General features: G+C 45.6%; 1 protein-coding gene across 3 annotated transcripts in view; it reads left to right on the top strand.

The window, feature by feature from the left end:
* The window catches only part of RIMBP2 (RIMS binding protein 2), a 139,287-nt gene that overhangs the window by 98,689 nt on the left and 17,227 nt on the right, over window positions 1–23,371 (top strand). The window contains exons 16-19 of one of the 3 annotated variants that reach the window (XM_032603398.1): window positions 3,109–3,212; window positions 4,331–4,402; window positions 11,094–11,228; window positions 14,378–14,783. In XM_032603398.1, coding sequence (XP_032459289.1) covers window positions 3,109–3,212; window positions 4,331–4,402; window positions 11,094–11,228; window positions 14,378–14,500 — 434 coding nt within the window. In that variant the 3' untranslated portion in view covers window positions 14,501–14,783. Of the gene's footprint in view, window positions 1–3,108; window positions 3,213–4,330; window positions 4,403–11,093; window positions 11,229–11,727; window positions 14,784–23,371 lie in introns of those variants that run through there. The other 2 variants (XM_032603399.1, XR_004345484.1) reach the window with 2 other exon arrangements.

The raw sequence follows: 23,371 nt of genomic DNA, 5'->3' as shown, positions 1-23,371 counted from the left end.
TAGCACAGGGAACTCTACTCAATACTCTGTAATGGCCTATATGGGAAAAGAATTAAAAAAAAAAAAAAAGAGTGGATATATGTATATGTCTAACTGATTCACTTTGCTGTACACATGAAAATAATGCAACGTTGTAAATCAACTAATACCCCAATAAAAATTAAAAAAAAATAAATAAAACCATCAATTCACAAATAAAAAAATAGCCCAGTAAAAATGTTGACAAAAGATCTGAAGAGATCCCTTACCAAAGAAGATATTTGGATGGTAAATAAACTTATGGGAAAATGCCTAACATCATTAGCGAATAAAGCCATGATGAGAAACCAACACACCCACTAGAATGGCTAAAATGAAAAAGACTGCTCATACCAAGTGTTGGCAAGTGTGGAGCAACTGGAACTCTCGTTTGCTTGCGGTGTTACTGAACCAGACTTGGGTCCACTCACCTGATGTGCGGCAAAGACAATTTATTGACATCAGGTTGTGGTGAAGGAAAGTACAGCATTTATTGCAGGCGCCAAGCGAGGGGAACAGGCAACTCATGCTCAAGTGAACCAAACTCCCAGTGGCTTTCAGGGAAGGGTCTCTAAGGCAAGGTGAGGGAGGGGGCTTCAGGGTGCCTGGTCAGCTTGTGGACCTTCTTCTGATTGGTCGGTGGTGAGGTAATTGGGGATCAACATCATCAATCTTCTGGTTCCAGCCAGTCTGGCGTCTACGTGCTGGTGGTCGGCAGTTAACTACTTCCACCTGGTGGAGGTTTTAGCATCTGTAAAACAGCTCTCAGAATAGTACCTATAGCCCTTGAGGAGGAACTGAGGATCCTTGACATTGTTTTCTGGCTAAACTATTGTTATTTTGTGTTGCTTGACCTTTTCCCCTCGTTTCCACATTTTCTCACATTTCTGATTACATTTGCTCTTTGGAACTTGGGGAAGGCCTAGGAGGCTATAGCTTTTCTACAAACAAGAGGCAGGGGACACCGTGTGGCAGGGGGTGGGATCTGTCCCCAGGAAGGCCCTGTAGGGTTCTGCTGGGTTTCCCTGGAGTGTAAGATGCTACAACCACTTTGCAAAACAGGTATGGGTTCCTCTAAAGTTAAACCTACACTTACAATCCAATCCTATCCACTCCTGTATACGTACCCGAGAGGCATGAAAACACGTTCACACAGAAGGCTGTACGTGAGTATTCATGGTGGTTTGACTAATAATCACTGATAAGGGGAAACAGCTCAAAGGTCTTCCAGCTGGTAAATGGATAAAATAACTATGGTGCGTCCGTACAGCGGGATACTACTCACCGATAAAGTAGAACTATTGATCCGTGCAGTAACATGAATGGACCTCAGATGCATCGTCCAAAGGAAAGAAGCCAGTCTCCAAAAGCTACATCTGTGTGATGCCATTTAAACGATATTCTGAAAAAGGCAAAACTATTGGGACAGAAAACAGGCCAGTGGTTACCCAGGCTGGAGGTGACAACAAGGGGGCATAAAGGAATTTTGGGGGGTGACGGAGCTTCAATATCTCGACGGCTGTGGTGGTTATAAGACCGCGTGAGCTTATCAAAACTTGCTGAAGTGGGCGCTAGAAAGAGTGAATCGTATTGTATGTAAACTACGCCTCAGTATGGAACATGCGTATTGTTATTGCCGCCTTCAGAAATTCATCCCTGCAGAAAACGTGCCCCGTGAAATCAGCAATATTTAGCAGTACCGTACTTGACCTCTGGTTACCACTATACTTCGCTTCAAGGAGACATAGGTCCTGCAGGTCCTGCAAAGGTGTGCTTGCTTATTTTAAATGAAAGCAGTGATTCTTCTGTGTTTTTTTGTTTTTTTTTTTTTTAATTTATTTATTTATTTTGGGCTGTGTTGGGTCTTCGTTTCTGTGCGAGGGCTTTCTCTAGTTGCGGCGAGCGGGGGCCACTCTTCATCGCGGTGCGCGGGCCTCTCACTATCGCGGCCTCTCTTGTTGCGGAGCACAGGCTCCGGACGCACAGGTTCGGTAGTTGTGGTGCACGGGCCCAGTTGCTCCGCGGCATGTGGGACCTTCCCGGACCAGGGCGTGAACCCACGTCCCCTGCATTGGCAGGGAGATTCTCAACCACTGCGCCACCAGGGAAGCCCCGAAAGCAGTGATTCTTGACCAGGAGCTGAGGGTTGAATTTTGCACACCCACCGCAGGCCCTGTACCTGCCACAAACCACTGCAAAGCCACGTAACTAATGTTAGTTGCTTTCAAAACACCTGCCTTTGAGAGTTTTCATTTCTATGTTTTGAATTCCAAAAATTCATTGTAGGTGAAAAGCAGCTGTGTTTAGAAGAAATGCTTCAATGCCGGCTTTCTCCAGGAGAAATATCATTTAGAAATCCAAACAACAGCGGGTTTGCCAGGGAGTTCGACAGTCTGGGCCAGATCCCACGGTTCTCCACGGACCCTTCTTATAGACGGCTGTTTGCAGAGTTTTCGCCTCTGCTCTGCACGGGGCTTCCTCTTCCCTCCCGGCTTGTGCTGCCGTGTGTGCTGGGATAGTGCCCTGGGGCTCCGTCTATGGCACATCACAGCCAGGCAAGGGGAGGGGGCCTCCCCAGAGCCTTCTCCACAGGTGGCATCGTTTCGGGGACAGCTGTTAAAAGCACAGTGGCAGGGCACTGGAGGAGAAGGCGGTGGGAGGGACCCTTGAGATGGGTAGAGAGGGCGCCGCTCTCTACGGACTCTCGCTTCTCTTGATGCCAGGCCGGTGGCCGTGCCTCTGGTCTGAGCGAGAATGACTTGATTCTGTGGCTTCACGGCAGATACACGGGCAGCAGTTTTGACCCGGCGTTTGCGGGGCTTCCTGCGAGCGAGGTGCCCACCTCCAGCTGGCCCAGTGGTCCTACCCATGCTACACCCACCCGGTGCCGGCCCAAGCGGTTTAGACCGACTGTTGCAGAGGATCAGTCTAAGTCTCCCTTGTTCACGGATGTGCTGGAGAAAGGGGTGGGAGCTGCCCTGGCTTTGCTGGCACTCGTGCCCAGTGGTCGCCTCGGCCACACTGGCCATCTGTGACCCGGCTCTGAAATCACTTCACGGTGTCTTTCTTCTTCTCCCGTGACGGGAACAGAGAGAGACAGAAGGCGCATCAGGCAGCCCTCGGTGGCGACGAGGAGGATGGTTGCCCTGTACGACTACGACCCGAGGGAGAGCTCGCCCAACATCGATGTCGAGGTACCGGCCAAGCGCCCCACACCTCTGCTGACAGCACTGCTCCCTCCCTGCCTTCTCTGGACCCGTCCGAGGGCAGGGCTACCCGACCAGTAAATAGGGACCCAGGCGGGCAGGAGAGAGGTCGTGAGCCTGGTGACACGCTCAGGACACGGCAGCCACTGACATAGGGTTTCCCTGGACCAGCGCCGGGCAAGCCCTGTGACCCACACCTGGTGGTGATGGGTTGTCCTGGAGAGAGAAAGCAAAGCCCCCTGCATGTGGCCACTGACCCTCATGGCCGCCACACACACATTCAAGGAAGATAGAGAAGAAAGGATTGGTGTTCTCTGTGCATGTAGTTTTGGGGTCCTAGGAACCTTGTGAAAACTGAAAAGGAATTGCCTTCAGAAATGAAAGATTAGGTTTCCAGTCTGTGGGGCTGCTTTCTTAGATGACAAGATGTGTACCGATCCCTGGTCCTCGGTATTTCTGTTACACCTGGCGGGCGAGCGGCTCGTGGCTCCGATTCAGAGCGCAGGTAGATTCCAAGTTCTGTGCAGGCTTGATTTGTGTGTGATGCCTGATGGCTCTTAGGTATGAACTTTAGTCCCTCCTTTCACGTCGAGAGATAAAAATGCAGTTTTTTTCTGGTATCCCTGCTGGATTCTATGCACCCACCTCTAGCCTGGAGCCTGGCATAGACACTTAATAAACAGACATTTAATTACAGATTTTTTTTTTTACATTCGGTGAAAGGCTGTTTGTGCAATGGTCCCTACACTGCAGAGAACATCTCCTTGAGGCTCCGGGTTTTTTAAGTTGACTATTTGACTGGTTCTAAAGACGTGCCGCCAGCAGAACGTGGGGACGACCTCGAATTCTGGCTGAGAATCAGAGCCCGGCAGCCCTTTTCTCGTAGGCTGGAGTCATCATGACATATCCTTACTTTCTAAGAGGCTAGGGACGGAGGCATTCATCAGATTTATACCTTTCCTCCTTATTTGACTGAAAGAATAGGTTCATACCAAAATAATAAGAAAAAAAGAGAAATCATGAAGAACTTTTTTTTTTTTTTTTTTTTTTAAAAGCAACTTCTGTCTCCAGGAGAACACTTTTAACTTTATGTTCTATCTCTACAGGCTGAACTTACATTTTGCACTGGAGATATTATTACTGTTTTTGGTGAAATTGATGAAGATGGATTTTATTATGTAAGTTTTGAAGCATCAAGTATATATATATATATAATTTTGCTTGTCTCTTCTTTCCCCTGAAATCATGTATGAACTCTGTATGGCTTGCTGACGGGTTGGCTAATTTGCTTGTCTTCCTGAGGACATACTGTAGGACGGCAGTCGTGTAATCGTCACGGTTCCTTCTTTTCTAATAGGGGTATTTTCGACGTATACAAGCTGTCAGCAAAGGAAGGGTATTCACATGTTTACACTTAAAATTTCCTCCATCCAGACCTTTACCAAACAGTTTAATGTTCTGGATTACTTACTGCGTAGGTAATAAATACATTTTCAAATAGGAAAAGGAAGGAATACAAAGAAGCATAATTCATTAACTAAAAGCCTCCTCACTGACCTCCTTCGCGCAGCCCTGTGGACCCAGTCTCTGGGCGGCAGTCCTGGCTCTACGCCGGCGCCAGCCTCCTTCCTTCTCATTCCCCTTCCCGTGGAGGAGCCGGTCTCCTGATAATCCCCGAGGAAGAGGAGGTGGTCATCTTGGCGGCTCCCGCCCGGCCAGACACCCACCGCTGTCCCCTGCCTTGGGAGTGGGGTCACCATCTTGCATCAGAGTCCAGCCTTCCTCCTTTTTCTTTTCTTTTTCTAAAGAAATCAAAGTAGCTGAGAAACTCTCAGGTACTGATATGGCAGGTTTCTCTCGGGGTCAAAGGGATTTTACAAACTCAGGCACACGTGGCCTTTCAAAGCTCTCCTCTGCGCAGTGTCTGTTTTAAAAGTGTAGTTTTTAGTGAGACTATTCATACCGTTACCGACCAGGGTTCTTGGCCCCCTTAATCAATAGATATTCATCAGAGGCCAGACAAGAAATTCAGGCAAGGCTTTACTGGGGCCCCTGCTGCAGCGGGGGGAGCGAGAACCAGTAACAGGTTCCCTTGATCGCTCCCTGAGGGAGTGCAAGCTGCTTCCTTCTATGCGGTGAGGGTAGGGGTGGGTCCAGGGGTCGGGCTGGAGGCGTGGCTTAGGAGGTCTGCCCGTCCCTTTGGTGGTGCTGAGGGCAGGGGGCACGTGCGGTGCCCCGCTTTTGCTCCCGACACCCTGTTTTTGCTCCCAGCTCTTCACAAGGGGCAGTTGGGTTTTTTTTTTTTGGTCTTTTTGTACCTTGTTGTCCATAATTTGCCCCAACTGTGCATGCATGTGGTTATTCTTAGTCCCTTATAGTTTCTTTGTATTTTGTTGCTTGAGGAGATGACATCTGTCCAGGTACAAGCACTGCAGCAAAGCGTCCCAGGTCCCAGGTCCCAGCCTGTCTCAATACTTTGTCCCATATGTTGCAAATCGTTCTTTTTCTAGGTCATTGTCTGCTTTTTAGCTTTTCCTTGTGTGTGTGTGGTTTTGTTGCTTTGTTTTCCTTTATGAAGCAGGAGTTCTAGATGTGTCCGTAGTCAGTTTCGTCTGCCCCTGGGAGTCATGCTTAAAAAGTCCTTCAAGGCGATTGATAGAAGTTATCTTACTTTGGTTCTTCACTTTTATAGCTTCATTTTCACATGTAAATCTCAAGTGTTTAACTTTATTCTTGATTTCTAATTAGAGAAACTAATGTCCCCACACCACTTATTAAATAATCCGTCCTTTCTCCGCTGGTTAAAGATCCCATCTTTCTCCTATGAACTGCATTCCTACCTAGAGTGTTTCTGGACTTCAGTGCTACTTGACACTATCTCAGTTATTGTATTTTTATAACTCATTTTCATATTTGGGAGGAACCGTTTTTGTAAAGAGCCTGCCCTACAACAAACCCATAGTATTTTGTTTAGGGGTGCTTTTAGTTTTTAGGTTAAACTGGGGGGAACTTGACATAATATTGTCTTCTGATTTGGACACATGGTGTGTCTGACATTTTTTAAGTTTTCCCTTTCATCTGTCAGAAGGTTCATGAATTTCTTCTTACACATCCTTTTATATATCTTTCAAAGTTCATTCTTATGTTCTTGCTATTATGATTTTTTCTGGTATATATTTTACTGGTTATTTAGAAAATATGTTGGAAATGTGTGTGTGTATGTGTATGTATGCAATGTACACGCGTGTGCATATGTGTGTACATGTATACATGAATTGTATGTGCGCGTGTATGCTGCGTGTGCATGCGTGTGTGTGTGCGTGTGTATGTTTGTGTGTGTGTACCGTGTGCCCATTTATGTGCATGTGTGTTTATGTTCCCCTACAAATCTTTTTTCTGAATGCACTTACATCCATTGTCGTCAGTTGGCGCTCTCGGGTTCCCCAAATCATGACATTTTGTCTTTTCTTCAGTATTTATCAGTCATCTCTTTTTATTGTCTTATTGCATCACTGAAAACAGTTGTGAATGACAGGGACGGGGGATCCCTGACAGTCTGTATTTTAGTAGGAATCTCACTAATCTTTACACTGTTATGTGTTGGGCTAGATTATCGATAAAGATAGGTGGTCTTTATCATGTTAAGCATCCTGTGTTTCATTTGCTGGACTCATTTTTTTTTTTTTTGTCAGTAAATTACTGACCATGGTGTACAACTATTTTTTTTACAATTATTTTTAAAGCACTGGATTTGATTTGCTAACATTTTATTCAGAGGTTATATTTATATTCCAGAAATTATATTGATTTATGTTTATTGGAGTATCTTTTTTTGTGGCTTTTGGTATCAGGATTATGCTAGAATTATGAATGAACTGGAGAGCTTCCAGTATTTTTCATGCTCCGAACAGATTAAATGACATAGTTAAGGTCCTACAATTACATGAAGGTTATTACAACCTACCTAAAAATCTTTTAGGTTCAGTGTCTTTTTAGGATGCAGTTGTACAAAAGTTTTCACTTGCTTAAATAATTATCTTCTTATTGAGTCAATTTTTAATACTTTATATATATTTAGAAAGCCATGCCTTTCATTTAGATTTTCAAACATATAGACAAAACTGGACATAGTATTTTCTGGTAAGTTAAACATATTTTTCTAATATGACCTGCATGTCCCCATTCCTCCATTGTTTTATCTGCTTTATTTTCTTGAACAGCCTACCTAAATTTTATATGATAGTAGGCATTGATAAATGTACATAAATTGATATGTACACGTTTTAGTTCTCTTTCCACCAGATGGCCTTAGTATTATTTTGTTGGTCAGATTTGCTGAGTAGACTGCCCAGTGCAGTTATTATTTTTTATCTGGTAAACAAGAACCGCGGATACCTCACTTAATACCGAAAATCTTAAATCCCGCCACACTTGCGCTGTCTCACTTCACGTGCAGCCGTAAAAGCTCTCGAGAGAGCTGACTTGCGGCTATTTCATGGGACCTAGTCCTGTCATGTCTTCCTGCTCTCTCCTCGGTTCCACCACATCCCACAATGAACAGATTGTAGACAGAGGGGCCTCTGCTGTCTACCTGGGCCTTCCCCTCCACAACTCACAGCATCCCCAGTGAAGTCCCTGCCTTGTCTCCAGTCACTTGAGGCTCCCAGCACCCCACAGTGCTTTAACCCTCACGCTGTGTTAGCCAGATGCTTGCACTGCCCAGTGTTTCAACACTCAAACTCTTAGATCATATACTTCGATAGGTCAGAGGGAAACAGGCCGTACAGTAGCATTCTAAAGTATTAAAGGAAGCAAAGGAGGAGACGTGTGCAAGCGTGATGGGGCCTCGTGCTGACTGGGCATGGGGAAAAGGGGCCGGGGTAGACTGTAACGTTTTCTGCACAGCCCAGCCCAGCGGATTCCACCTCTGTTCGAACTGTAAGGTCTTCACACGGTTCGTATCCGGCCTCAAACGCAAAAGCGGTAGAAATGAGGCTCGAGGAGGAGCAGAGATCAGACTGTGAAGGGTCTGCAAGTGGGGGAGATGTTATTATGGTCAAGGGCTTCGCAAGTGGACCGTTTAAGGGAGGTGCGAGTCCCAAGAGGCCGGGCGACGAGCGATGGAACGGCCCAGGTGACGGGCAAGGGCCTGCACTGAGACGGTGACGGGGGAGGCTGACAGAGATAGGCTCGAGGCCGCGCAGGGCTGAGATCTGTAGCTGTGACATCTTCCGGGGGGGTCTGCAGATTCTGCCACAGCCGACGGGTGCCCTTGGGAACACAGAAATGAGGACACGGTAGCGAGGAAAACACGGTTTAGAAACTATCGGGCTTGGGGCTACAGAGCCTCTCCAGCGTGGAGGGGGACTCACGCAGGTGCGTGATTCTAGCGACCACGTCCTGTGCCGGGGTACGTGGCGGTGGACGCCAACGGTGAGGTCGTGTCGTGTGCACTTTGGATGTGTGATTTAGCAGAACTGTGCTGGGAGGCTCAAGAGAAGAGAGGAAACGAGGAAGAGCGCAGTTAGTTCCCTCCACCGCTGTGTCGGGGAGCCCAGGGCAGGGCTCAGCCCGGGAGCCTGAACACGTGGTTCACACAGGTGCCTCTTGAGATGTGAACATGGTGCTGATGGGGATGTGTGTGTAGAGCTGTGCCTTCTCATAGAATGTAGCCCCCACCACAAGCCAGCTACTCCATCCGGTGCTTACCTCTGGTGCTGGAGGGGAAATCTGGCTGGTGGACCTACTGAGAGGTCTGGACTGGACAGACGTTCCAGCGCCTTTGCATATATACATGTTGTCTGCAAGCGCTGGCGTGGAAGAAATCACCAGGGAGACGTGTACAGCAAAAAGCAAAGCTGTCCTAGAAAGAGTGCCTAAGTAACGCCAACGGAGAAAGACAAGCTTAACGGTGGAGCCCGAGGAAGAAGGGTTGAAGCGGCCACGGGTAAACAGGAGGGTGGGACCTTCAGGGTCTAGGCAGAAGGAGCTGGTGGGCGGCTGGGCACGTGACTGTCGGGCTCAGGAGGGATTAGCGCACAGGAAGGCGTGGGGGGTGCCTGGACCTGCCTCTTTTAAAGAGATTCATTTTGATTTTTAATTGTGAGAAAATACACGTAATTTCCCATCTTAACCACTTACAGGTGCACAGCTCAACAGCGTTAAGTACCTTCCCACTGCTGTGCGACCGTCACCACCATCCATCTCCAGAACTCTTTCCATCTTGCAAGATTAACTCTGTCCCCATCAAACACCAAGTCCCCACTGTCCCCTCCCCCTGGCGCCCACCCTTCTCCTTTCTGTCTCTAGACTCTTGACTACTCTCCGGACCTATGTAAGTGGAATCACACAGTATACGTCCGCTTATGACCCTTCGCTTAGCATAATGTCCTCAAGGTTCGTCTCTGTTGTAGCATAGGTCAGAATATCCTTCCTTTCTTAAGGCTGAATAACACTCCACGGTACCACGTTTTGTTTATCCATTCACCCGCTGATGCACAGCTAGGTTGCTTCCATCCTTTGGCTATTGTGGAGAACGCCGCTATGAATATAGGTACACAATTCTCTCTTCAAACTTCTGCTTTCAGTTCTTCTGGGTGAACACCCAGAAGTGGAATTGGTGGATCGTATCATATGGTAATCCTATTTTTAATTTTTTGAGGAACCACCGTACTGTTTCCTCCATAGTGGCTGTACCGTTTCACAGTCCCACCAACAGTGCACAAGGGTTCCAATTTTTCCGTATCTACACCAACATTAATATGTTTATAGTAGCCATCCTAATGGATGGGAGGCGGTGTCTTGGTTTTGATTTACATTTCCCTAATGAGTAGTGAAGCTGAGCATCTTGTACGTGCTACTTAGCCATCTGTCTTTTTTTTTTTTTTTGAGAAATTATCTGTTCAGGTCCTTCGCCCACTTCTTAATTGGGTTATTTTGTTAAGTTGTAGAAGTTCTTTATATATCCTTTATAACCCCTTACTAGATATATGACTTGCAGGCATTTTCTTCCATTCACTCTGTCCATCACGTTCCTGGATGCACAGTTTTCATTTTGAGGCTGTAGGCTGTCTCCTTCAAGTTGCCACCATCTCCTACACCTACTGGACAGAGAAACACACTCCCAGGTTGTCTGGGGCCAGTTTTGAGCTTGGTTTTGGGTTCTGTGGGGCAAGGTGGCACTGGGGGGGGTTGATGTGGTGGGCTGTGAGCTGCTCGGGACTGACGTCCAGTGGGCAGTTGGAACTGTGTTCCATGCATGGACACGTGACTGCGTAGAAAGGTCTGGAAGGATATGTACCAACCTGAAGCAGTCACCTCGAGGAGGTGCCAACACCTTCACCGTCCCCTCTTGGGTGCATTCTTACAGCAAGGCTGTAGTGACGCACAGGATGAAAGATACCAGGTGGAACTGGTCGGCCCCCTCAGTCCTGCCGCCGCATGTGACACCCGCCCCCCCCCCCACTCCCCTCTCTCAGTGCACCCAAGCAATGCTATTTGTGCAAGCTCCCGTGGGACTCAGAGGTTGGTCAGGGCTGAGAACCTCTAAGCGAGGTGCTCCCCAGGACTGTTCCTAAGCGTGCCTGACCCTGAGAACCCCCCAGGCCCCTTGGCCAAAACAGGTCCTCAGCTCCGCTCCAGACAGGCCAGATGGAGACCTCAGGGCGGGCGCCGGGAACCTGCACTTCGAGCACGTGGCCGAGCTCACTCTTGTGATCAGGGGAGTCCGGAAACACCGGAGTCCCGGTCTGTCTGCCACTTTTGAGCCAGAATAAGCTCGCTACTCTGAGCTGTATTCCTTTACCTAAAGCAAGAAGCAGGTTTCTGGAAAAAGAGAGCCAACTGTTCTTCTCATCCCTGTGTTTTTAGGGGGAGCTCAATGGGCAGAAAGGCCTCGTACCCTCCAACTTCCTAGAAGAAGTGCCTGATGATGTAGAAGTCTATCTTTCTGACGCGCCGTCCCACTACCCGCAGGACACGCCGACACGCTCGAAGACGAAAAGGGTAAGCACGTGTGTTCAGCACTTCTAACCCCTGTCCCACTCCGCCACAGACGGCCTACTGCAGTCTTTGCATTGCTTTTTATGTCTTAGGTCGAAAAGCATATCCCCTGAATTTTTCCTCTGCCCTTCCACGGGGTTTGTGCCTAAAGATTCCTAATTCTAAATCAAGTTTACTGGTTTCACCAAAATGCCCCTTTCAATCTAATCAGTCCGCTTCACTCACAAAGGAACTTGCCATCCTACGTCACAGACGCACAGTCCAGTTTAAGAGTGAAACGGGGATGGCTGCAGTCCTTAGACTCGGTGGGCAGTAATGGTTATTTGCCCTGTCAGGGTTTTAACAGATCTTCTCAGCAAAGGTCAAAGAACTTCTCAGCCATATATAACTGTCAGATTACATTTGTTTGGTGTCTCATTTTTATTTTATTTCATCACTGCGAGTTTTTATATATTATATTTTTATATATATTTTATTTCTTTGCTCATCTGCTTGGAAACAGAAGAAGAGTGTGCATTTCACCCCTTAATCAGGCAATGTAGCCTTCACGTAAGTGAGCAACTGAAGATACCTGTAAACATAGCAACCTAAGCTACCTGCAGTGGACCAATGCGGTAGACTTAAGGCTTCACTGGGGGGCTAAAAAAAAGAAGAAATATGTCTCAAAAACTCACTGGACCTAAAGTGTTATTGGTCTCAGTTGTAAAGCAACTGAATTTGTAGTGAAGTAAATCATCTTTGATAATCATTTCCTACGATTTACGTTAAGAATGTTTGGAAGAGGCCAACATTGGGAACATATTTCTTAATAGGCTAATTGTTTGTTTACACAGTGTTCCAATGTCTAGTCATAATTCAAGCTGCATATTGCATTGTTAGCCACTCTTGGAAAAAGCACAAGCTAATAAAATGTTTCCTCTGGAAATTTTACGTAAAAAAAAAAAAAACCCGCAACTCAAGATCGAGCGGATGAGTAGTGAACACGAGGTGATCTAGAGCTGGCTCTGAACACTCCCCATGCTGCCTGGAACGCAGGCGGCTTTTTCTTAAGTGACCGTCCCTCTACCTTACGGGGAGAGCTGATGCGCCCCCTCAAAGCACAAGCGAGTGTCCTGAACACGCGGGCGTTTGGCTGGAAGACTGCTTTGTTGGTATACCAATGCAATACCAAGTTTAATGAAACGTGCAGCTCAAATGATTGCATTAGATGGAATAGATGGTATCTTCAGGTGTACTTTGGGATGATTTAGTAGGTGTTCTCCATTAGAATTAGACCCTGATTTTAAATCCAAGGAAGCTTGAAGCCCCTGGGCTCCTGTTTGCCTGATGAGTAACGAGTGCTCGTATTAGAAAGAGCTTTGCTCTGGTGGGGTCAGGGAGCGAGAGGAAAGGTGGTGGTATATAATCGCAGGCGTGCCTGCGACCGTAAACGCGGGTGAGCCCACGTCGTCATGCCCGCGTTAGAATACATTTCCGCTCCTGTGAGGCGCCAGGAAGCACTCGAGTGCACGGAAGCCCTACCATGTGCTCTGTGTCGACAAAAACTCGCCTTTAATACCTTGGAAATAATGAGAGCGTACACTAAGGGCCTTTAAGCTTTCTTTGATTGAAATTAAGGTTCATTTTATTTTATTTATTTATTTATTTTTCTTTCAACCGGTGTGCCATCTCCAGTATTTCTCTAGTATACTAACCCAGGAATGTACTCAACGTCAGGATCTCATACGCCCAAGTAGTTTTCAAATTCGAAATTCCCCTTAAGAACGTTTGCCTTTAAGATTACTGACGGGTACTCAGCCAGTCTTACTCTCAATCTAATTCAAAATGACTCCTTCTTCCCGCTTCTGGTCTTAAGTTCCAAAGTCAATGATTACCCAGCTCTGTGTTGCCAGAGCAATGGCCACTCCCTCCCCCGAGCACAAAGAAACCGAAAACCCCACCCCCACACTGCTGGCCCTCTCTCTGGGGGCCCTCAGACCCCCGCCCCCTCTGAGCTATGCCGTGGGAGGGCCGTGTGCCTCTCACGGGATACATCAACCCTTCAGAGAAGAAACGAACCACCCTCACCTCGCCTGGTGGGAAACGGGGCCGTGTGGCGTCACTGATGCTGCGCGGCGAGCGGAGGGGTGCTGCCGGCGCTCACGCACTCAATGACCTGTACCAATGTGCCTACTAGGTTCCTCCTGAGGGTTCAGGTACAGCAAGGAGAGTGCCATCTCCCACAGCCCACCTCCATTCTGGGTCACCTACGTCATCTATGGGTACTGGTAGTCCTGGGAGAGGCAGGGCAATGTCCTCGAGAAAGAAAAAGGGGCTGCTTTCCAAAGGCAAGAAACTGCTGAAAAAGCTGGGCGCAGTGAGATGAATCACGTGCTTGCGGACAACTTCCAAGTCTATGTAATTTTCTTTAATTCCAAACTAGGGCTTTCATGACTCAAGTACTTCCTAAAAAACCAATCTTCTCCCCTGACACCAGTAGAGAAATGCTCTTTGCACTACCGTCCACTTTAAACCCAGCGCCAGGACACAGAGCTGCTGGTACTCCCGCCGGGCCTCCGCGCCCATCGCTCTTGTTATTGCCGGGCCCTGGCGGGAGCTGGGCTGTCTCGTGAGCACGCAGGGCGGCCAGTAGCTCTTTGCAGCTCACTCCCTACCTGGGGCCCCAGCCTTTGTGCATTTGTCATCTGCCCTTGAAGGAATGATTCCAACCTCGCTCCCTTTTCAAAAATGCTTGCCTCCTGACACATAACTCTCACTTGAACTCCGGTCTTGAAACCCCTAGTTTAGCCGCCTTGCTGTCCTGCCTCGTAAGTGCACAATGACTGTACTGTCCAATAAAAGCCACAGTGTCCACGTTGTATGTGTTGTGCATTCAGTGCCCCCCCGCCTCACAGACACAGTGCTTTGAGACCAAGTTGCCCAGGCTGTGCAATGGTAAGATCCTGGTTTTCTGTCTTTGGAAGCAAGCCAGGCGACACACAGGAAATGTTTACTTATTCAAATCGTTTAGAAAAGAGGAGAGGAAGTAACTTTGGTAAAGTACCACTACTCCAACCTGCCAAAAAGCTGGTAATATTCATTGCTTTCGGTGTTACATTTTGTGGCATATGGATTTACGTTACTTTCATTATTTGTCAAAATGCCATACACAGATAATCAACAATGAACAGCCTACACGTAAAGCAATCCACATAATGCATACGCCACACCGAAAACATACTAACTTTAAGTCCGTTCAAAATGATTCCACACCAGTCTTCACCATTGGCACCTGAACAACAAGAAAGATTTACAAAGTTGCCGGCGGATGTGTTTGATGGTTACTATTTTGTAATTCTTGTCCACCTGTAAATTGTTTTTACTCTTTATACATACTTTTCAGACTGCCTTTCTTTTGTAATTTATGGGAGGTTTATAAATGAATGATGAAGCTTTCCCCATTGTGTCTTCAAAAACTATATTGTAAATTGTAATATAATAGTATGTGGTAGATTTATTAAAAGGAAATTACTCAATGTGTGGTTAAGTTCTGTGTGGGTGTGTGCATGTGTACAGCTAGTGTAAAACATTTTATAGAAATAAAATTTGTTATTTATACAATGCCATTTATCCTGTATGTTTGTTTTGAACACTTTTTCTTTTAAGTCATAGCAGCATAACTGAATTCCTTTCTCCTATACGTACAAGAAAAACTCTATAACATTACCTTTTCTGGCACTACTTTTTTTCTAAAGTAATTCTGACCTGTGTTTTGGGAGTCATTTACAAAGTGCTGTCACTCTCGCATTGTTGGTGACAGTCCACTCAGTGGCAAAAGAAAGGTGATTCGCACTGAGTATTTCTTGTGAAATACTCACCTGCAACAAAGATGTCGAGGGTGAGTTCAAACCATACTCATAACGTCTCCCTTTGGCAACTCCAGAATTCAAATGATCTGAATAAAGAGCTACACCAGCTAAATATAATAAAACACAACTTAATTTTTCAAATACAAAGCATTTTCCTGAAATCCTTAATTATTTTAAAATTCTCCCAATAACAGGGTTTATCATCATTAAGAGGTAAAACCAACGTGCAAGGTGAAAATAGAACTCAAACGCATAACTTTACGAAACTGTACACAAGTGTAAAAAACAACCGCTATCGTAATGTCATTCACGTCGAACGATGTTTTCACCTAACGCATTTACAGAAAAGGTTATGTTTGAATAATTGATGATGGAGAAATACTGCATGAGCTCACTCATATGTGGAACCTAAAACAGTCAAAAACACTTAGAAGCAGAGGGTAGGACGGTTGTTGCCAGGGGCTGAGGGTGGGGGAAATGGGGAGATGTGGGTCAAAGGGCACAAAGTTTCAGTTACACAAGATGATATCAATTCTGGAGATCTTAAGTTAAAAAAAAAAAAAAAAGCTGAAATGCTAGATTAAATGGAATGTCTTTAATTTAAAAATATTCCCGTTTAAGAAATACCAGTATAAGAAACTGAAGTCCACACCACAGTGTGAATGTACTTAACGCAACTACACACTTAAAAATGGTTGAAATGGTAAGCTTTATGTTACATGTACTTCACCACGGTAAAAAGAAATTAATGACAGTTTCTCCAAAAACATAATAAAATAAAATAAAATCAGTAAAAGTAGCCAGGATTAAACGTTTTGAACACATTTACAAATTTCCTAAAATATGAAAATGTAGGCAAGCCCAAAGTGATAATGAACTGGACTTACTAGCTCTGGGGAACACTACGAAACATTTAAGGAATACGTACGGCCCACCGTACACAAATCCTTCCAGAGAAGAGAGAAGAAAGAAAAATGCCCAAACTCATGAGGCCGGCATTATCCTGATACCAAAACTAGGCAAAGACATTGTAAGAAAACTACAGACCAAGAGCATCATGAATGTAGATTAAAAAAAAAATCCTTGACCAAACATTAGCAGATCGAATCCAACAACATATAAGGATGATACACTACATTCACCTGTGGTCCAACCCAGGAATGAAGGTTGGTTGAACACGCTGAAGAAAAACCAAGGTGTTTTACTGTATTAACAGAACAAAAGAGAAAAGCCACCCAGTCACCTCGATACACGCAAGGAAGGCACTGGACACAATCAACAGCTGTTCAGGAAACCAGGAGAAGAAAGGAATTTACCTCAGCTTGGTAGAGTTAACAGTCAACATACATAACGATGACAGACTGACCACCTGCCCTTTCTGTCTAAAACAACACAAGGACGTCCACTTGACTACTTGTATTCAACACGATACTGGAGTTTCTAGCCTTGCAATAAGGAAAGAAAAGTCATACACTTTGGCAAGGAAGAAGTAAAACAGTCTTTATTTGCAGATGACGTGACTGTTTATGCAGAAAATGTTAAGGGCTATCTACAAAACACGGTTAGTACTAATAAGTGAATTTGGCAAGGTGACAGGGTACAAGGTCGACATACAAAAGTCAACTGTATTTTTGTATAAACTGCATATTTTGTATCAATCTCCCCAGCAGGGAACAATTAGACAGAAGTTAAAATATAGATATAACTGATATAAAATAAAGAAAGAAATCAACGTAAGCAGTTATAGTAGCATCAAAAACATGAAATTCTTAGGGACAAATTTAACAAAATACATACAAGACTTATATACTGAAAAATGTACAACATTGCCTAAAGACTATGAAAAAGCTCCTAAATAGAGATATAAAAGATGTTAATGGCTTGGAAGATTCAGTATTGTTAAATGCCAATTTCCCTCCCGGTAAATCTACTGATTCTGTGAAACGGCAGTCTAGATTCCAGCAGGCTTATTCCAGAAATTGATAAACTGATTAAAAAATTATACAGAAATGCAAACGACCTAGAATAGTCAAACCCATTTTGAAAAAGATGAACAAGGTGGAAAGACTGACGTTGCCTAATTTTGAGACTTACTATAAAGCTACAGTATTCAAGGCAGTGTTGTTTGTATGTAAAATATAGCTATATATAAATAAAGATATATATAAATCAGTGGAACAAATAGATGCTTACATATATAGTAAGTTCACTTTCAACAAAGGTGCCAAAGCAATTCAATAGGGGAAATATGGTATTTTCCAGAAATTCTGCAGAAAGAAGGGGGATTCATGGGAGGGAAAACTGACTCTTACCTCATATGATACACAAAATTTAACTCAGAACACAGCCCTAAATGAAAATGTTAAAACTATAAAACTTCTAGAAGAAAACACAGGAGAAATTTGGCTAGAAAGATGTCTTATACAGGACACAAAAAGCACAAATTATAAGGGAAAAAAACCCTGATAACTGGACTCCATCAAATTTAAAAATATCTTCTCTTTGATACTTAAGAAAGCAAAACAGGAAGCCAGAAACAGAGAGGAAACATTCATAGTGCGTATATCTGACAAAAGACTTTTACCCAGAATACACAAAGAAATTTTACAATTCAATAAGACCAACCGATGTAAAAGATAATATGCAAAAGGTCTGAACAGCTACTTCATGGAAGCTGTAAGAATGGCTAATATGCACACAAAAACTGCTCAGTATCATTAGTCAGCAGGGAAATGCAATGAATAACCCAAATGAGATAACATTACACACCCACTAAACTGGAAAGACTGACATCATCAAAGATTGGCGAGGATGTGGAGCAACTGGAACTCTCGGTCCAGCCACTTGTCAGCTTATTATAAAATCAGAGACACTTAGCATGTAGATCCAGCAATTCTACTTCTATGTATTTACCCAAAAGAAATAAAAACTATGTCCATACAAAGGCCTGAACAGAATTTTTCTAGAGTTTATAATGGCCCCAAATAGGAAACATCCAAAATACCCATCTGTCCACGGTGAATCAACAATGTGAAGTACAACCTTACCGTGGAGCCCTGCTTAAGCAAACCAGCCAACCAGACAACGAAACAGGTTAACCTCGGAAGCCCTCAGGGCAGAAGCAGCCAGGCGCAGAGGAGTCCATGCACCGTAGGATTCCCTTCACACGAGCCCAGAGGAGGTCAAAGGCAGACCGTGGCTGCTTGGGGGCAAGGTGGGAAGGGCTGTTTGCAAAGAAGCAAGAAGGAACCTTCTGTGGGAGGGAATGGACATTTTTCTAAATCTCGATGGTGGCAGAGACACTGGAGTGTATAAAATGGTCAAAAGTTCATCAAGTTGCATTCACTTACATGTAAATCACAATAAAGTTGATTCAGAACAATGGCATGTAAGCTGGATAGGAGGGAACAGGATTCGAGTGCTCAAAAGCTCGTGTGTTGTCCAGAAAGAAGGCATCTATACCACCCCTATCCCCCAGCCTCACAGGCCCCTGAGGCCAGACGGGAAGAGGCTGACCCCCAACAGAAAGGGTGAAAGCATGCAACTCCTCAGTCAGGTGCCTCGTAGCCCAGGAACGATCCCCTACAGGCTGGCTGCTTCCTGGGCAGGTGCAGTCTCTGCTCACCGCAGGGCCAGGAGCCAAGTGCCTGCCTGTGCTAGGGCAGCCCTGCCGCACCACAGCTGAGGCCATACCCCCTCCAAAGGGCTCCCTCCTGCCACACCTGACCAAGCCTCACACTGGACTTAGGTCAGGTGGGTGGGGAGCATATGGGCAAAGATGGACTGGGCAGGACCTCCTTTTCCAGGTACCCACGAAGAAAAGAATCCAGTGGCAGAACATCTGGTCCTGAGGTGTGGCCAGAAGCTGGGACTTAGGATCCAGGTTTCTCGGAAGCCTGACTGGTTGCTACCCACATGGATGATTTCACTTCTTTGCCTCGTATAATATCATTCCAGCTGTTGCTAAGACTTCTGAGTGTTCCTATGTCCAAGTCCCAAGCCAAGAGTCTCACTTATGAGAACTGGGTGGGGGCTTGCCATTAGGAGCTTTTAAAGCCCTCTGGTGACCAGAACATACAGCCCAGGACCAGAACCACTGCGGAGTATACAGGGGTCCCTTGACATTAACATGCATAAGAAATACAGGGGCTGGTTGGCTGAGTTAAGGGTTACATTAGTTATTTGTCCTTTCAATAAATATATGAGAACCTGTTAGGTGCCAGACATTGATCAAGACACTTGGAGACAACAGTGGACAAGACACAAAGATTCCTGCCCTCCTGGATTCCTAGAATCATTTGCATTCTAGTGGGGGAGCAGAATAGAAAAAGCACAACAAGTAATATACTACTGATACCAGCAAAGCTGGAGAGAGCAGAAAGGCTATGTCTCTATGCCTGTGGGATGCTGAAAACTTAGAAAGTGGTCCCTCTGCCGGTGACATCTTAGCTGACCTGAAGGAGCATGTGGAAGTCTGGGCCCGGAGCAGCAGCAGAGGTCCCGGGGCAGGATGCGGGCACCTGGGCGGCACGACGCCACACCCTGGCAACGACTGTCTTCCTGAGGTGGGAACCCACCGCACGACGAGCAGGTGTGCGACTTGATCACTTTGTTGCAAAAGGACCGCTTTAGGAGGCTGTGGTAGTGATTCAGAGACAGTGGTGGCTTGGAAGAGGGGACAGGAACAGTGGCTGGATATTCATCATCTTTTGAAGGCAGAGCTTATAACACTTACCGAGGAACCCAAAGTGTGACACGAGCAAGACAGGACTCAAGGAAAGATGCCAAGGGTTTTGGTCTGAACATCTGGGAAAATGGAGCTCCAATTAACTGAACTGGGGCAGGTCTGAGAGAAATCACAGTTCAGTTCCAGGCATATTGAATGATTCAACCAGAGGTTCTCACAGTGTGGCCTGGGGACCCCTGGGGTACCCTGCGACTCCTCCAGGGTTCTGTGGTCGAAACTCTTTTCCTGCTGTGGCCAGAGCTGACTCCAGATTCTTGCTCAAAAGCTGCCAGCCCCTCCCTTGAACAGGAACTAACATGTCTCTTTGAGTCACAGGGTCCCAAGACAAAGGAACGAAGCAACATGAAGAGAAAAACAAAACCCAGCTAGAACAAGCTAGAACCAAGATGGCAACGAATCTGACCTTCAACAGACCCGGAGTCTCATCTACGTTGTTTTTACTGCATCAGCTACTAAGTGACATACCTACCAGCGGCCATGACCGGAAGTTGCCGACCGAAAAAGGACAGAAAAAGGGTGGCATCCCATTTCGGGGAAACCCCGCCCCTTCCCCCAGAAGAACAATGCAGATGCCTCCCCATCATCAGCCTCGCTCCTCCCCGCGCTGTCCTTGTTCTTTAAGACCACGTCCCTCTCGCCACATGAGCGTGAGTGAGAGGCTGACCTGTGAACTAAATTCCCACTTCTCCATTCTTTGGCCATTGAATAAAGCTTGCATTGCACCGATCTCAGGTTCAGTTTGGGTTTTGGCTGTGTGAACCCTAACAGAGAAGCACCTTCCCTGCCAAGGCAGAGGGTCTTGGCTGGGCTAGGACCAGAGTAGGGGACCACAGGACCTAATTTGTTAACACTGAGGCCATCTGCCTTTTTCATTCGTATTCTCTCACGAGTGTACAGTATTTTCTAGAGGCTTCATGACATGACGACAGCATCACCCTAACAGTTAATGGAATGTTGGTTTCCGTATCGTTTTTAAAATATAATTTCTAATATACAATTAATAAATATAACCCACATAAACAAAATCTCTCTGGGTCCTCAGCAATTTAAGAGGGTAAGGAAGTTCTTAGACCAAAGAGTTTGAGAACCACTGTATCAGACACTCGGACACATCTGACTGTAGGAGGCCAGGGCTGGAGATGTAAATTGGCAGCATTTTCACAGAAATGAGTTATGAGACTGAATGGAATTACCGAGGGAGGAAGAGTAGAAAGAAACTCTTTTCTTACTGCTTCTCAGAGATCCTGCTTCTGAGCCTGGAGGCACTCCAACATTCTCAAGTTAGGGAGATCAGGAAGAAGCAGCGAGAGACTGAGAACCCCGGGAGGCAGGAGGGGGGTCTCAGACAGAGGCTGCGGGCTGGGGCTCCCACGGGACTTGGGCCGCGTGACCTGGAGCAGAGGCGCTGTGGCCCAGGGAGCCGCCACCGTGCTACAAGGCCGCAGCACGCGGCCTCTCCACTGACTTCACCACTTCCGAATTTTAACATTTCTCTCTTTTTCACCCTGGATTTTTAAACGATTTAACTGGGTTGGAATGATGAATGCAAACAGACCTAAGCCAGGCCTTGAAATACTGTATCTGAATGACAATATTATGGCTACATGAAAGAATTACACCTTAAAAATCCACAAACTTCTGAAGATTCATAGCATAGCATCAGGCTGAAACTGATGTTGAAACAGACTCTATTCAACCCAGAGACAACAAAGACACTATTTCCCAACAGAAATTCCGGAATCCTAAACAAGATTTCTATGAGCTCTAAGGAACAGCATGTAGAACTAACAGAAAGCTTCAGTGAGGGGCACATTTTTGGAGTTTTGAGGGGAAAGAAACCCCGTGTACCCAGAAAAAACTAGGCAGATTACCCGTTGTAATGCACTTGAGGAACCACCCCCAACGAACTGCTTCATCACCTAAGGAACTGCCAGGTTTGATGGGTCAGACCAGGCACTGAGAAGGGAGAACCTGAAGTGTCCTTAATGCTAAGGCCTTCAGAAGTAGAACTCGGGTGTGCATATTTCTCTTTTAAGGAAGAAACCTGGATTTCAGAGTTTTGGCTTTGTTCTTTGGAAGCACTGCGATCAGTTCCCTCACAGGCGCTCGGTTGTACTTGTCCCTCTAGCGACGAGGGCAACTCCTACTTCCATCACAAGCTGACTTGCTGTGAAACAAGCAGACACCCAGTAGGCATCCACTGTGTTCACTTGTCTGTTCCATCTTCTGGTTTTAGCACCTAAGTTTTCCTTTGGGGAACCATTCCTCTACCCACTCCTAGATGGGCCTCATCTGACCCAACAGCTATTATTAAGTCCCTATCAGGGCAGTGTGTCCCTCAGGTTCAAGGATGTGTAGACAGCCTGAGTTTTGCTGCAACCATTGTGGACGAGGTGTTCCTTTCATTGCAGTGAGGCTGAGACATAAACCTAGGCTTTGTGACCATCTTTGTAATCCTATCTGATTAGAACCAACCCAGAAGGAAGCAGAGTGAGAGACAGATCCCCGATAGCATTCCATCAGCTATAGGTTCTATACACCTTCTCAACCGGCATTTGCCCAAATTCCCGGACAAACCACCTGGGATGCGTTTAGTAGTACACCTGGCCTCTCCCCTACAAGTTCTGATTCCTGGATCTGGTCTGGAGCCCAGTGGTCTATGTTATTTCAAAGCAAAGAAGGTCACGTTTAACATCCCGTTTGGGAACCACTGCCTAGGATGACTTGAGAAAGCCAGTCAATAGCCCTTTTTGGCTGAAATTAATTTGAGGCTGTTTTGGTCCCTTGCAGACAAAAGTCTTTATGATATAGTGAGGGTCTTTTGAATACTGCACCTTTCCCGGAATTACCACATTTATCAATTTTTCATAGTTTTAAAGATATTAAAGCCTTTCAACTGTAACGGATAGTTTAAAACCTGCCAAGTATGAGACTTTAAAGACTTAAGTTACTGACTAGCCCTAAAAATCCATAAGTAAAAGATGCCCCAAATCAATCTTTTACAGTCGTATGATTAGACTTCCTTACGTTCCTTAATACTGTGACAACATTTGGCAACTTTCACCGATTTTATTGTCTTTATTTGGCATTCTTCTGAAGCGTCACAATCTCCTGTGTTTCATTCCTTCTAACGTCTAGAAATCAAATAGGTTAAGGAACCTCGGCTAATAGCCAAAAACAATGTTAACAACAGTTATTAGCTCCAAGAACTAAGGGGAAAATAAAATGGTTTTCACTCATAATATGTTAATACGGCTAAACCCAAAAGGCGGTTATTCGATAAGAACAAGCACAATAGTGGCAGGACAAGTGACCTTACTGAGCGGCACCACTTGAGATCAGAGTCCCTGTAGCTCGTGTACGATCATTGAGGTTTACACCCATTACGCTTGCAAGCAATGTTTGAAGGTGTTCTCATGGCATACAATCACTCATTAACTTTGAGCCTGCTCTTTGCAAAATTCCCTGAAAAGTCCTACAAGTGTGTAGATGTGAATTATTACAATTATCAACTTCACAAAAACACAGACTTCTTAGTCTGCATTTTCTTA

The sequence above is a fragment of the Phocoena sinus genome, chromosome 14 (assembly GCF_008692025.1).
Source record: "Phocoena sinus isolate mPhoSin1 chromosome 14, mPhoSin1.pri, whole genome shotgun sequence".
Taxonomy (NCBI): Eukaryota; Metazoa; Chordata; class Mammalia; order Artiodactyla; family Phocoenidae; genus Phocoena; species Phocoena sinus.
The sequence above is the reverse complement of the archived record's forward strand: the minus strand, read 5'-3'. Positions and strand labels throughout refer to the sequence as shown.